The 14,411-nt window shown below is 53.1% G+C and overlaps 1 protein-coding gene across 1 annotated transcript in view; it reads left to right on the top strand.

Moving 5' to 3' along the window:
• Positions 1 to 3,389: 3,389 nt before the first annotated feature.
• Positions 3,390 to 14,411, top strand: part of SH3GLB2 (SH3-domain GRB2-like endophilin B2) — a gene marked incomplete at its 5' end in the record, with an annotated part of 16,347 nt that continues 5,325 nt past the window's right edge. Inside the window, 7 exons of the mRNA XM_008941988.1 lie at positions 3,390 to 3,531; positions 3,866 to 3,994; positions 5,170 to 5,303; positions 5,758 to 5,850; positions 7,923 to 7,934; positions 9,830 to 9,892; positions 14,166 to 14,209. Coding sequence (XP_008940236.1) covers positions 3,390 to 3,531; positions 3,866 to 3,994; positions 5,170 to 5,303; positions 5,758 to 5,850; positions 7,923 to 7,934; positions 9,830 to 9,892; positions 14,166 to 14,209 — 617 coding nt within the window. The remainder of the gene's footprint in view (positions 3,532 to 3,865; positions 3,995 to 5,169; positions 5,304 to 5,757; positions 5,851 to 7,922; positions 7,935 to 9,829; positions 9,893 to 14,165; positions 14,210 to 14,411) is intronic.

A 14,411-nucleotide genomic window follows, 5' to 3' on the forward strand; every position in this document is an offset into this window, starting at 1 on the left:
TCAACTGCTGTTCTACCCAGCTTTTTGCTGGGGACACTGACTTGGGCCAGTGTACAGGGGATCAGCAGCTGAGACCTGTTACCACCTCAAAATTCAGATCTCCACTTGCACCAGACAGGAAAAAGAGCCAGCTCACAGGATAAAGCAGTGTAACTTACCTCTAATCTCCTCTGCTGGCTGTGCTTTCAGGAGAAGCTTCATCTGATCTCACTGCAAGCTACTCCTGCCATAGGTGGTCCTGCTCTCCCCTGCACCCCATGGCATATTCCATAGTGCTATAAACCAGAGAATCATAGAACCATTAAGGTTGGAAAGACCTCAAAGATCATCAGGTCCAACTGTCAACCCAACACTCCCATGACCACTAAACCATGTCCCAAAGTGCCACATCCACATGTCTTCTGAACCCCTCCAGAGATGGTGACTCCAGCACCTGCCTGGGCAGCCTGTTCCGGTGCCTCACCATAGTTAGTGGTTGGGAGAATTCTCTGATCCATCTAAAAAGTCATGTTAGAGGTCTAGCTGAGCAGGATCAGTGCCTCCTCATGCACAGACAAGGAGGTAGAAGTGTGCTGCAGGGGAGGAAAGGTGCACCCTCTGCAGCAACCCTCAGTGAAGTGGAACCAGCTGCTGGAGGCTGTGCCTGGGTCTGGACTTTGCAGCAGAGCTGAACTGTGGGCAGGGATGAGGGAGTCCCTAAGAGAATTAGGGGTAAATGCAGCTGCAGCCTCCCATGCCCTTGCACCCACTTCATGACATTCATGCCCTGCTTTCCAACTCTGAAAGAAAGCCTGAATAAGAGATTGTTTTCTAGTTTGACCCTTTGGAGCCACAGGCTGTGACTAAGACTGCTGCCCATCCTCCCCTTCTGGCAGAGCCCCCAGGCTTGCAGTGCTGTGGTGTGTGTCCTCAGCCCTCTTGCAAGACAAACAGCTTTAGGGCTTGAGATAAGAACCAGAGTTTCTGAGCCCTGGCTGGTCCCTGGCCAAGTGCTGTGCAAATGATCCATGTTATTCCACTGCACCAGGAGAAGGGGTGGGCTGCAGGAAACAGCCACGAAGGACAGTGGTGCCTGGAGATGCCACTTGTGAGTGTAGCAGAGGACCCCAAAGCTGGGGTGGTTCAAGGGCCTGGCAGTAGCACTTTGGAGATGCTGGAGGGCTCCAGCAGTGATCTGACTGCAGCAATGCTGTCAGAAGCTGAATAAACTCAACTGATAAGAAACTGGGTTTAGGCTTGACAGCTCCAGGGCAGATGCTGGTGCAGGATGAGTCTAACTGCAGGAAGAAGAGCTGGACTTGAAAGTGAGATGACATCTTTAAAAGCTGACTGGGAAAAGGGGTTGGCGAGAGACCGTTATGCTTGCATCAAAGAGTCTGGGCTTGTTTAAGAAAGCTCTTAAACAGATGACTCGAGAATTGGTGCCAAATACCTGGGAAGCCCCAGTTTGCTGCATGGCAGTGACTCAGCCCAGCCTGGCAGAGTCTGAAAACAGCCCTGGGCTTCCCACAGCGACAGAGGAAGAGAACCTCAGCACGGCTGAGTCGAGTGCGGCCCCCAGAGGCAGCCTGAGACCCTGGTACAGAGCCTGGTCACCTGGAGTCTGCTCTTAGCATGTCCAGCAGTAGCCAGGGGGCTGTGGGGGGGCTGGGCTGAAAGTCAGCACCAGTAACCAGGGGCTACTGGTCCTGAGGAAGAGGCTAGGGAAGGAGTCCCTGGCCACACATGGCTGCGACTCCCCCGTCCCCACCGGGCTGCAGGAGGGAGTGTGACTGTCCTGCCCTTGACTGACTGTCCTGCCCTTGACTGACTGTCCCGCCCTTGACTGACTGTCACCACGACACCCAGCAAAGCAGTTGACTGGCTCTAGCAGGAATCTTGCCCAAACTGGTCACTGTGTAAACACACCCGCAGGGCTTCTGTATCTCAGACATCTGGTACCCTTTGTGCAGGGCTGGTTACAGGGCTCCCAGAGGCTCTCTGCCAACTTCCTGGGTCTGGGCTTGCTCCTTATCTCACTTTGTTCCCAGCATTGTACTGGACATGGACGCAGCTGGGGTGTCCTGGGGGTGCCCACAAGAACAGAGCTTGCTAGAAAGCAAGACCAGACCACAACCTCATGAAGAGGGAATCTCAGCCCATCTAGAGCTGAGCAGTGGGGCAGGGAAGGGGAGAGGAGAATGTAAAAGTGTCAAATCAGTTGTATTTCATCTAAGAGTTTTAGCCAGACTTTAATCTCTTGGCACCTGACTGTACCAGGTATTGTACAGTACCAGATCCTGATAACAGTGGCACCTGCAGCCAGTAACAAGGGCTAAAAGGACAACTGCAACCTTTGTAGAATCCCAAGTGGCTTAGCTGTCTAAAGGAGTCTTTTTAGAAGCAGCATCTTGTTGGATCACACTATCAGGAGCAGGATATTGTGCTTAAAAATACCCTGAAGCTGGCCAACTTCACTGAGAGGAAGGAGCAGAAAATGGGGATGGGCTGATGGGGAATGGGCTCTTCTCTCAGAAATCTCCCAAGGAAGTCCTGGGGGTGTCCAGGCCATCTGACACTGCACCTCCAGACTGACAAACCTTGTCAGATGTCACTGCCCAGTAGGAAAACACTGAAGACTTGCACAACCTGCTTTTCCCTGCTGCTAATTTTAAACTTAAAAGGACTCCTGGAGGGAGGGAGAGTCCACTGCCAGTATGAATCTGAGTGCTGAGAGAAGCCAGACACCGTTATGTTTCCCTCAGTATCCCTGCTTCAGAGCATGTCTTAGAGGAAGAATCACTTGCTGGAAACATTTTTAAATTCTGAGTTTGAGCCTCCTTAAAGGCTGAGTTGGCAGCTCACTGCCAGCAAGGCAGGAGGGGAGCTGGGAGGCAGCACTCAGACACTGTCAGTCTGACTGATGGGGCACTCACAACCCTGGAACAGAACTGAGGTTGTGCACACATGTCTAATAAGAGCAGAAAGCCTGACTTGTGAGGTGGTAGTGGCATTCCTGAGCCTGTTGGGTTTGCAGGACAGAGCTGGTTAGGAAGAGGTTAGGAGGTGAAGGATGTCTGTTGCTTTCCTGCATGAAGTACTGGAATTCATGTGCACATTTAACTAGATTCCTCACAACTGGAGTATTTTTGTACCAGCCTTATTAAAAGTTACTTATTCTGAAACACCTCTCAAACCTGAACTCTGTTTTTAGCTCAATGCTTGTTTCCCTCTTGCCCTCTTTGCCTGAAAGAGGCCTGGGAACAATGAATGACATCTTGAAGGCTTTTTAGCTCTACTCTGAGATAAATGCATGAGACAGAAGAAGCCTCAGTGTCTCTTAATAGCTCTGTAGCACACTGTGATTCTGCTGTAGTAGAACAGACCTAATGGCTACCTCTCTCCTGCAGTTCACTGAAGAAAAGCTGGGCCAGGCTGAGAAGACTGAACTAGATGCCCACTTTGAAAACCTTCTGGCCAGGGCAGACTGCACAAAGAACTGGACAGAGAAGATCTTGCGTCAGACTGAAGTTCTGCTACAGCCAAACCCTAGTAAGTTGTCTTTTGATCCCTGAAGGACAAATACCACTTGCAGCTCAGTGTTAAGAGACATGCCATCTGGCAGAGAGCCCTGTTGCACTGAGTTTGGAAGAAAGGTGTGTTTGCAGAGCCTGTCCTCCCTTCCCTGTGAGAGATGACTGGCCGCTGCCCTGCACAGCCTGGCAGTGCTCCCGAGGGCTGGGGAAGGGACACCTTCTCCTGGGGCTAGTGCTTGCTATCCTGTGCATTCTCGAGGGCTGCATGGGGTGGGCTACCCTGAATATCAGCTCCAGGGCCCCCTCCTTCATCCTCTGTCCCATAATCAGCAGTGCCATCCTCATTCCAGGTGCCAGAGTAGAAGAGTTCCTCTATGAGAAGCTTGACCGGAAGGTGCCTTCCCGGGTCACCAACGGGGAGCTGCTGGCACAGTACATGACAGAAGCAGCTAATGACTTTGGGCCAGGGACACCTTATGGTAAGTCAGCCTGGCTAATTAAAAAGCCCTGAGAATCCATCCCTTCCTAAGAGACGATCCCCACTGCTGGTTTGGGTCAAGATTTGCCTCTTGAGGGGGGCAGGATGGTGTGTTCCCCCCGTGGCAACCTGCCTACTAGTGTGTCAGAGCTTGAGCACAGAAGCCAACAGCCCACCTGGAGCAGGCAGTGAAGTCTTCCTCCACAGCAAAGCCTGCTCCCTGCTGGGGGAAGAGAGGCAGGGCTCTCCCCATCCCAGTACAGCCCTCGGGTCTGGCACAGCTAGGGAAGAAACAAAGACACATGCATCCAGGGTGGCTAGTGGAACTGGTTACAGGGCAAACAAACTATTCTGTGCTATTTATGTGGCTTTCTAAACTGGCCTGAACATGGAGTTGCAGTGAATGGCTTTAGTTTCATCCAGGTTAAGCATATTTGTGGCTTAAAGTGTTATCTAGTGGCACAGTTTCTTTAGAACAGGAGAACCATCCTTTAACTGTGTCCTGCAAGTGGAGGGTGGAAACCTTTCTCCAGCAGAAAGAGAACAGGAAAACAGACTTGGGAAGGTTGGTGCTGGGCTACAAGCCTCAACAGGTCCCTTCTTGACCACACAGAGCATCTTTCTACTCAAATTCTAACAGTTTCTCCTGGGGAATTTTGGGCTTTTTTAAGCAGCAAACCTGCACAGAAGCACAACCTTAACTCCCAACTGTCCTTGCCTCTGCCATGAGCTTTGTTGCTGCTCTCCAGATCAATAGCTGTTCAATAGTGAGTCCTGTTACTGGCAGAACAGCTGGAACTGCATCTATAGCCATCAGCTCTCTTTTTTTTATGCTCTGGTGCTTTTTAATTTGCTGCTCTGTTCCTGTGCTTCTGTTTTATGAGACAAAGATAATTCAGTGCAAGCAGGTGGGGCAGTAAAAGGACATCAGTGGAAAAAGTGCCTCAGCAGATAAGATCAAAGCTGCACTGGGAGCAGCTGAGGCCTCAAGCTAGAAGCAGACTGTAGCTAGGACTGAATGAAGCTGGTGTGGCACAGCCAGGGTCACCTCACCCAGGCAGGGTGCCCTGTGCCTTCAGCCCCCAGCATCAGAGCCTGGTAGCTCTGGGTGAGCTGGCTGAAGCCAATGCAACGTTAACTGGTTTGCCCTGGAGTTGAAGGCTCCTGTTCTTGCAGGGAAGACCTTGATCAAAGTTGGGGAGACTCAAAGGCGCTTGGGTGCAGCAGAACGGGACTTCATCCACTCTGCCTCCATCAACTTCCTCACCCCCCTGCGCAACTTCCTGGAAGGGGACTGGAGAACCATCTCTGTAAGTGTGGGAGCAGGGGAGGGGAAGCTGGGCACCTCACCAGAGATGAGGAGGGCAGGGGGAGAGGGAAATAGTGCTAGAATGCATTTTCCTTCCCTAGGAGAAAGGAGGACTCCATACCTCCCCTCTCAAAGAATGCAAGCATAGGGGAGTACCGATCCCAGACCTGCTCAGGGCTTCTGCTGCAGCAGGGAAGGATTTTGCCAACTAGTGTGAGTGAGGAAGGCAACTCCTGCAGCTAAGTGGGCACCACCCACCCGTTGGCTGCCCTGTTTCCAGTCTGTGTCCCTGGCAGCCAGGCCCAAAACTTACTAACAAGATGAACAGAGCAACTGCTTCTTTCTCCCTAGCATTATTTTAATAAGGAGATAGATTTGATTCCTAGATGATACCTCGTCCCCTTCCATCCCCAGCAGCTCCTAAGCTGCTCCTACCCCTTTTCTGTCCCCTCCAGAAGGAGAGGAGGATCCTGCAGAACCGCCGCCTGGACCTGGATGCCTGCAAAGCCAGGCTGAAGAAAGCCAAGGCTGCCGAGGCAAAAGCAGCGGTAACTTTGTCCCTCCTTCCCCTCTCTGTCCTTCTGGCCCCAGGGCTTGGCTCACAGGGACAAAAATTAGGCTGCCCTGCTGTGTCCTGGCAGGCACGGGTGGGGGAATTCCTCGTCTGGTACACAAGGGAATTTGGAGCGGGAGCCACGTGCCTGTTCCCCAGACATCCTCACATGGGAGAGTTGCTGAAACAAATAGTTCTGAGATTCCAGAGCCTGCAAAATCCTACTTGATGCAGGCTTCTGTCTCATAGTGGTTGCTGGATGATTTGTGCTGGTAACTCAAAGGCTGCATCTTCCGAGGACTTGCTGAGTCCCTGGGGTTCTCTGGACAAGCCAAGAGAGAGCTGAGCTGGGAGCACAGGAAAGGCACACTGGGCTCTGCAGCAGTGCCAGCCCTTCAGACTAGTTAGGATTTGGTCAACTCGGTCTTCCCCAGGCAGGAGTGCTGTGGGAGGCTGTAAGGGGTGGCTGAAGTCAGACTGGCTACCAAGAGTCCCTTACTTCAGCCTCTATTTGCTTAACTCATGGTGCTATCTAGTTACACACTAGTCTTGCTCTCTGGCTTTGGGGAATTCATGGCAAATAAACTGGCACAGGTCCCGGGTCTGAGCAGTGCAGAAGGGACTGGTAAGTCAGCCAGAGTCCCTGTCTGCAGGCCTGAGCAATGGGGACAAGTGCTTGAGAAGACCTGTCAGGCCAGGGTGCTCCCTGGGCCTGAGGCACCTCCTGGAGCTGGGCTCTCCCTGGGCCGAGGCCGTGGAGCAGGAGGCAGAGGGGATGTAGCTGGGCACTGCTGGTTTCCTGGAGGGCCTTGCTGAAGCAGATTGCCATCCTGTAGCACTCTGGCTGTTGGCACAAGGACTTGCCAAGTTCTGCTTCTAGCCTGGGGCCAGGAGCTCAACTAACAAATCAGAATAGGCAGGAATCCTTGTTGGTCAGTCTCTGGGATGCACTGGGATACAAGGATACCAGCCTAGGAGCCCTGCCATGAGCCCATTTTCTAGCCATCTGCTCAGCTGGCCCTGCAGCTCCCTGGGTGGCCAGTTCCCAGGGGTTTTCCCTTTTCTCCAGCTCTAACTGCACACGGGCCATATGGGGAAGCTGTGCTAAGCTCAGCAGCCTCCATCAGCAGGTCCAACAGAGTGCTCAGGGCTGTGTGGGAAAGCCCTGAGCAAAGCTTTGGGTGAATAAAAGTGATAGCTGCCCTTTTAAAAAAAACTCTTCTCATCAGTCAAGTCACCTAAACCCACTGCAGGTAACCTTAGGGATCCCCAGTTCCTCTTTTGAAGTGGACAGTGGTGGCCATTGCTTTATCTGAAACTCAGTTCGGAACAGGAGCTCAGATGCCTTCTGTGCTTCCTCCTTTTCCACCCTCTTTATGTTGCTTCCTGTGTGAAGGTGATCCCAAGGCCTCTTACCTGCTCGCAGACCCTCGGGTAAGGGGCTTCCCTGTAGCTGGAAAATTAAAACATGGTTTCCTACTGGAACTGCAGGGCTGGGGAGCCCCAGGCAGGGTGCAGAGCCAGTCTGGGGTTTCCAGGGTTTTCACCCCAAGCCATGTTTCAGCCACTCTGCTTCTTTAAAACAGAGCTCACACACCAGAAGAGCAACCTCAGCTGCTGTGGTGGGCACCCATCTCTTACCCAGCTTAGCTTAAAGGTGGGGTCCCTGGCCTCAGAGCTCTGGATGCCTCACTGCTAGAGGACAAGGCAGAGGTGGAAGCTCCCAGCCCTGATGGGAGAACCTCTGCCTCTGCTCTTCTTGGTGTGTTGACTCCTCATTAGACCCCAACGTTCCCTGTAACGTGCCTGGAGTCCTGTGTCACACCCCTCCCTCCAAGCTCTCCCAGCTCACCCCTCTCTTGCTGCTCTTCCCCTCTGTGGTGGAAACTTGTGTTCCCACAGCTTCTGTCTCGTGCCTGATCCCCGAGTGCGCTGCTGCCCAGACCCACAACGTGCCTTTGGAGTCTCTGGGCTTGTGCATTCCCGTCAGACTTTGTGCTTTGTCCTTCCTGTTGATGCTGTTTTGTTTACTAACCTTTTTGTTTTGTTTCTTTGTGATTTGCTCAGTGTGAGGGAGATGTGAGTATTGACCGTGCTAACAGTGCTGTGGTTTTTTTTTCTTTAACACCTCTCATTGTCTCTTTCCCATTCAAAATGAAAATTCCTACCTCCCTTGTCCCATTGGGACGGGCCCTGGAGCATGCACTGAGCGTGGGCAGGGCCGTGGCTGCCTGGGGAGGGTGCTCCAGCCAGACAGGAGCATCATTCTGCTGCCTGCAGCCCCTGGGAGCATGTCCCCGGCTCCATCGCCGCTGCCTGCAAGCAGTGCTCAAGAGAGGCAGGGGCTCCCCGAACACCCCCTCGGGGGGCAAGTCCCTCTCCTGGAAGGGAGGCAGCCCAGAGACAATGACAGGCAGGTTGAGCTCGTTGTGGTGCTGCTCTGTCCTCCAGGCTCCAGGGCTCTGCCCGGTTCTTCCCCTACAAGGGAAGGGGGAGGGGGGCGGGTTCCTTTTGACCACTGCTTGCAAATACAACTTCTCCACGCACGGGAGTGCAAGAGCAGCTTGCCTCCTTCATCCCATGTGCTATGACTAGTTTGGGGACTGCCTGGAGACCAGGGAATGGGAGGAGAGGTTTCTTCAGTTGCTCTTGATCTTTATTAAAAGTCTAAGAAGCTGTTTGTGTGAAACATCTCTTCTCCCCACAGGGAGGAGTCAAGCCTAGTTGCTGTGCTGGCTTCAAATCTCACTAGTGCATTTTTCTCCCTGTATTCAGGTTTGACTTGTAACAGGAATCACTCCTTATTCCTCCCTCCAGCCATCCCCAAAACTCTGAGATGGTTTTTCAAAAAGTCTCTTCTTGTGGGGACTGCCTGACTGCACTTCCACACACTGGTCACTCATTCCAGCAGGCTGCTCGGGGCCCAGCAAACGGGGTCAGCACGTACACGTAGAGCTCCAAGGGGATTAAACTGGGAGAGAAAAAGTGGAGTCTGAGAGGATTAAGAGCATAGCTGGGTTCCAGCTGGGCTGTGTGCCAGCCTTGCACACCAACCTGCTGCACAGGAGGATGCCCTGGTCCGTTGCACCAGTACGATGGTCCTGATGTCAGCTACCTTGTTGGCTTATCTTTTGGTGGTGCTACAGCCAAAGGCCACCCTAGGAGGAGGCCTAATCTTAGTTTAGCTGAATAGAGACAAGGAGTGTGATGGTTACTGAGGAAAACTTCCAGAGTGCATAAGTCTTCGTGCCCCAGGGCAGAGGTTTAGCTATGGAGAAGGTGGCTTGGAAGTTTTCCAACCTCCAGGATGAAACCTCAGACACTACCTTTGGCAACAGCAAAGCTTTGGAATGGATCTCCTTTGGCTAAGCCATGACCCTTCCTGAAAATAGGAGATGTGAGTCTGTTAAGAGGAAATATGCCCAGAGGCTTGCTGAGAGCAAGAAATAGATGCCTTCCTTTAAAAGACACTGTGGGAATGCTGCTCTGATGCTAGTAAACATGGCCACTTAAAGGACAAGGCCCTGTACAGGGACACTTCTAGGACTGTAGGTGGGAAGCAAGGGGAAAGAAGGTCCTGCTCACTGGACTGAGCCAACAGGACACGAGCAACCTGCTGGCTGCAAGGGGATGAGAAACACATTTGAGATTGTGCTGTCTGTTCTCCACCCCAGCTGGCAGCTGTACGAGCAGGTAGCTGTAAGTACAGGCAGAGTCTCCAACCCTAGAAATACCTGCTGTGACTGCAGGAGCCAGGCCACCTCCTCTGGCACAAGCCTGGCCCCCACTGAGGGAGAGCTTCCACACACCACCACCCAGCCCGCTGGGAGACCTCCCTCCTGCCACCCCGTGAGGGTCTGAACCGAGCTCCCAGCAGACAGGAGAAAACCACTAGTCCCTTCCTCCACCCCCTGCCCGAGTGACTGGTGTCCCCTCTCCTGCGTGACTGGTACCTGACCTCTGTTCCCCACTAGGCTGTGCCTGACTTTCAGGAGACTAGACCTCGTAATTACGTTCTCTCCGCCAGCGCCTCAGCGGTAAGATTGCTTCCCCCTAGATGTTGCCTCTCCAACCTCTTCCTGCCCCTCTCTCCACCTGACTTAGACCTACTGCTCTGCTGTTTTCAACATTTTAATGTGACATGGGCTGCCCGGGGTTCCTCTGACTCAACCTGAAGGATGCAGATTGCCCCTGTGGGGTGTGCGGTCAGGGTCTGGCTCTTCTGCCGCTTGGTTTGCTTCCCTGCCAATCCTTTTCCACATTTCCAGGGGGAATCTTCTGATGGTTTTCTATTGCTAGTGGAGCAATTGAAAGGGAAAAAAACCTCAAAGATTAGCCTTCCTGGATGGTTCCAGCTGTACACTGGCAACATCACAGGCATGACTGCCTGATCGATACTGTGGTGTCAGTGCTCAGGGGCGAAGAGAAGCAAAGGTGGAGGGATTTCTGCCACCCATTGTCAGTAATGCACTAGGCTGACTGTGCAGGCTTTTCTGTTCTGCAAATAGAGGTCATTTTTTTCCCCTTTTCATCTCAGGGCCTGTCTGCTGGCAGCTGTTATGTACTCAGAGGTGCTGGGTGTGGGTCAAGAGCCCGCTGGATCTCTGCTGTGTTGCACTGAGTGGCTGTGGTCAAGCAATAGACCTTCCATGCTGCATTCATGGCTCCCCATTGCACAATGTCACATTTCTCGTTAAAATGTTGAAAACTGGTCATCTTGCTTCCTAAATAGCATTCAGAACAACACTGATGCCTGTTAATAGAATAATCTGGGAGTGGAAGGGCTGAGGAGTGGGATCGGTAGACATGAAAAAGGACAGCCCAGCCTCCTAGCAAACAAAAAAGATCATGGAAACAAGTTGGATTTGGTTAACAGGAAACCCATCTGGAGAAAGAGGTATGTCTGAGCTGGTAGCATCAGTGTTAGTTCCCAGGGGATCTTTCCTGACCTTCTTGGAGAGTGATGCTGGGATCAGAAATAGCTTTGCACAATAACTAGAGAACTGTTTCCATAGGTAACAGGTCTGGAGATGAGACTCCTTAGGAAGAAGCTGATCCTGGTGATGCTGTAGGAGTTGCTCAGTTTCCATCTCTCCTAGTGCAGCAACAAGCAGTGAGCCTGGGGCTCTGGCTTCTCCCTGGGAAAGGTCTGCTCCAAGGGCAGCACAGTAATGGACTAAGACTGATGCTAGGAGAATCAGAGGAGGGAAGCTGGGCTTTCCCTGCCTCTGAACAGCTCTAACTAGACCAGAGTGTCATGATTATTCCCCCAGCCTTTCTAAAGCAAACCTGAAGGCAAGTGCTTGTATAATGCACATTGGCATCTTGCAGGGTGCCCAGAAGCTCAGTTGAACATGTCTACTCATCCCCAAACTGATCTGCTTCTGCTGTATTGCAAAGCTGGTCTGGGGAGCAGATGCAAAGTCCAGTAACAAGACAAGAGAAATAGATCTGGGGGGAGTTTAGCTACGGGTGTCTGCCCTGGCACATCTCTGCCTGGTTCAGTGGTCCCTCTTCAGAGCTCTGCTGGACAAGCTCTGACAGCAGTGGAGATGGCATCAGACAGAGCAGGGCTCCAGGAGGCAGACTTGCTCTAGGTAAGCAGCCAGTGCTGATCTCGAGCATTTAGTCATGTTTGATGGTTGCATAGAAGAGCCTCCTACCAAGAGTGCCTGTAGGAAACCCGTTGGCCTACCAGCAGTGGTCATCCTGCCTCCCAAGGCCACCTTTGTCAGAGGCTGCAGGTGGTGCTTGAAGTGCCACCCACAGCCCAGCTGCACTAGCAGGGGTGACTCCAGTAACAATTAGCATCTCTAATGAGCAGAGGCTGAGCCCAGACTGCTCCCCAGCTCCCTGCAGGCAGGACTGCTCTGCACCAAGCTCTCTAATCCCAGCATCCATCATCCCAAGGGGTCAGGCGCTGCAGCAAGGTAGGAGCTCTTCATCCTCTTCCTCTGCTTCTCTTCCAGGCCAGACCCTTGTGCCACTGTACTCTTAGTGTGTGCTGAGAGCACGGAGCAGGGGCTGCTGCTCCCCGTGCTGCTCAGCTCTGCGCCTTCCTGAGACTATTGCTTGTGCCCAGGTAACTTTGTCTTACAGGTGAGCAAACAGGTCAGCTCTCTCCTGGACCATATGCCCTCAGCAGGGCTCCCATTTGGATTCCAAATGTTGTGGTTTTGGTTTTTGGAGAGGTGGATAAAACAATGCTTTTATTTTTTCCCCTTCCATAACAGGAGGGCTTAGATGGAATTAGATCCACCTCCCTTGTTTCGTTGGAGGCTGAGGAGCCCTTTCTCCTCTCTCCCACACTGACCTTTTGTTTTTGTGTAAGAAGGTGTACGTGGGCCGTGTAAGCCTAAATATCCCTTTCTCTCAGACCCTGCCACTTGTGCTGTACTCCTAGGAATGGTTCCAAGAAAAACATTTTGAGCACCTTAAAGAGGGTTCCTCTGGCTTGAGCTGGGGTGGAGGAAGCCAGGTGCAGATCATGGCTTTTTCTGTTCCCTGAGCTGTCTGAAACATTTTGCCTAGAACTTCAGAGTGCCTTAGCCCAGGGGTAGATCTGGGCAGAGCTGGACTGCCCCAGAGCAAGGCCAACAGAAGAGAGACAAACCTGGCTACAGATTCAGTGGGTACTGCAATGATCAAATGGGCCCAAAATGGCCAAAGCACTGTCTGCAGCATCTATGTAGAAGGACCTGTGGCCAGAGTAAGAGCTTCCTATTGCCCCTGGGGTACACCTTGCTCCAGAAACATGAGGGTGTGCTGACAGAGGTCTTGTTCCAGAGCAGCAGTTCAGGCTAGGACCTGCCTATGAGGATCTTCCCACCACCTGCCTTCCAGAGTAGGAGCTCTTAGACTGAGAAGGGGAAGGGACTTGTGTCCCCAGGCATGGCTGAAATTGCCCAGGTCTTCCTTAAACCACTTTCTGACTCCCAGTAACAAAATATCAACCTAAATAGCAGAGAAAACACTCAGCCTCAGTGCACCAACCAGCTATATCAACAGCACTCATGTAAGAAGAGATGCCCATCAGGCTACGTATGGTGGAGCAGGAGCTGAGCAGGCCAGGAGCCAGGAGTCACAACAGGAGCAGGCAGCAAGCCAAGGAGCCTGGCATACACCCTCCTGCTCCAGCCCATCACCAGGGCAGGCAGCTCCTGCAGGTGCTCCTTTTATAGGCTGGTGAGGCTGCCTCTGCCCCTGGAGCTCCCACAGCCCACCTGAGGGTGGCTGCTGGTGAGCAAACCTCAACAAGGCTCAGCTGGGAGCCCCTGGGTCTACACCCAATCTGTTCTCTCTCTGACACCACCCAGCTCCCAGGTGCTTGCAGGGCAAAGCCAGCCATGCTGTGGTGAACTTTTCTGGTGGGCAAAGGTGACATCAGAGGGTGAAGCTGAGGTCCTCAGAGGCCATCTCCCCTGGCCCCACTCATGTGGGGTGTTGCTGGTAGGCTGGTGGGTTCCCAGTTGACCCAGGGTGATTTGGATGTTGCCAGTGCTGAGGGAGAAGTTGTCTGCTAAGGAGAAGCCAAGCAGAGGACCTCTGGAAAGGATCAATGTGTTTTTCTACCTCTTCTCTCCCTCTCCCATTGCTGTGCATGATTTTTGTTGTCGATTGTTTCATGTCCTGGAGCCAGATCCCAGCAAGCAGCTGGCAGTGTCGTGCTGCCCCAGATATGCCCCTGTGGGTGAGGACAGCAGGAAGGAGTAGCATGATGTTCTACCTGGTTCAAAGGCAGCATCCACCCATTGCTGCCTCCTTTCTGTAGCTAAATGTGCTCCTTGGTAGCACAGACTGGCTGGATTATGATCCCATTAACCTGAGCTCTCTGGAGCAGTGGGTGAGGAGCACTGGCTTGAGCTCACAGCAGCTCCCAGGCCCTATTTGTGGGCTCAAGCAGCATCCTTACCTCTCCACCACCCTAAAAGAAGGGCTGTCCTTAAACACCAGCCTCTGCAGGGTTCAGCAAAGTAACTCTTGCTGCTTGGAGGACTCTGCTGCTTAATCCTTTTCTTCCTGGAGCCCGCTGAACACCGTTGCCGGAACGGCCACGGCAGGGAGCAGAGCTGGAGTGCAGCTGGCTCTGGTGCCAGGGGCTCGCTCTCCCACTGTGAAACAGAGCTCAGGGGTGCAGGACTGAGGGCAAGGGGCACGGACCTGGCAGCTGCTGCTGGGTGAAGGGCTGGCCTGTCCCTGGAGTTGGCCTGCTGTGTCCACGGCACGTCCTTGCCCGTTGGTGTGAGTGCCGAGCGCTTCTCGACGTCTCCAACACTGATCTCCTCTCCTGTTGCTCTGTGGCCCCTGCAGCTCTGGAGCGACGAGGTGGAAAAAGTAAGTACCCAGCTGAAGTTGTGCTCAAACCTTCTGGGCGTGCTGGTGGCTTAGGGGGTGGGGGTGCTGGGGACTCCTCCCTGCCCGTGTGCTGCTCACGTGCCGGGGTGCAGCAGTGGGATGTTGCTGTTGCTGGCCCAGCCCTGATCCCACAGCTGGATGTCCAGTGCGAGTGGCAGTGGCTTTTGGGCCAGCCCTCCTGGGGCCGGCGGGGTGACCACC

This window comes from Merops nubicus, unplaced genomic scaffold, assembly GCF_000691845.1.
Source record: "Merops nubicus isolate BGI_N331 unplaced genomic scaffold, ASM69184v1 scaffold42146, whole genome shotgun sequence".
NCBI classification, from domain to species: domain Eukaryota; kingdom Metazoa; phylum Chordata; class Aves; order Coraciiformes; family Meropidae; genus Merops; species Merops nubicus.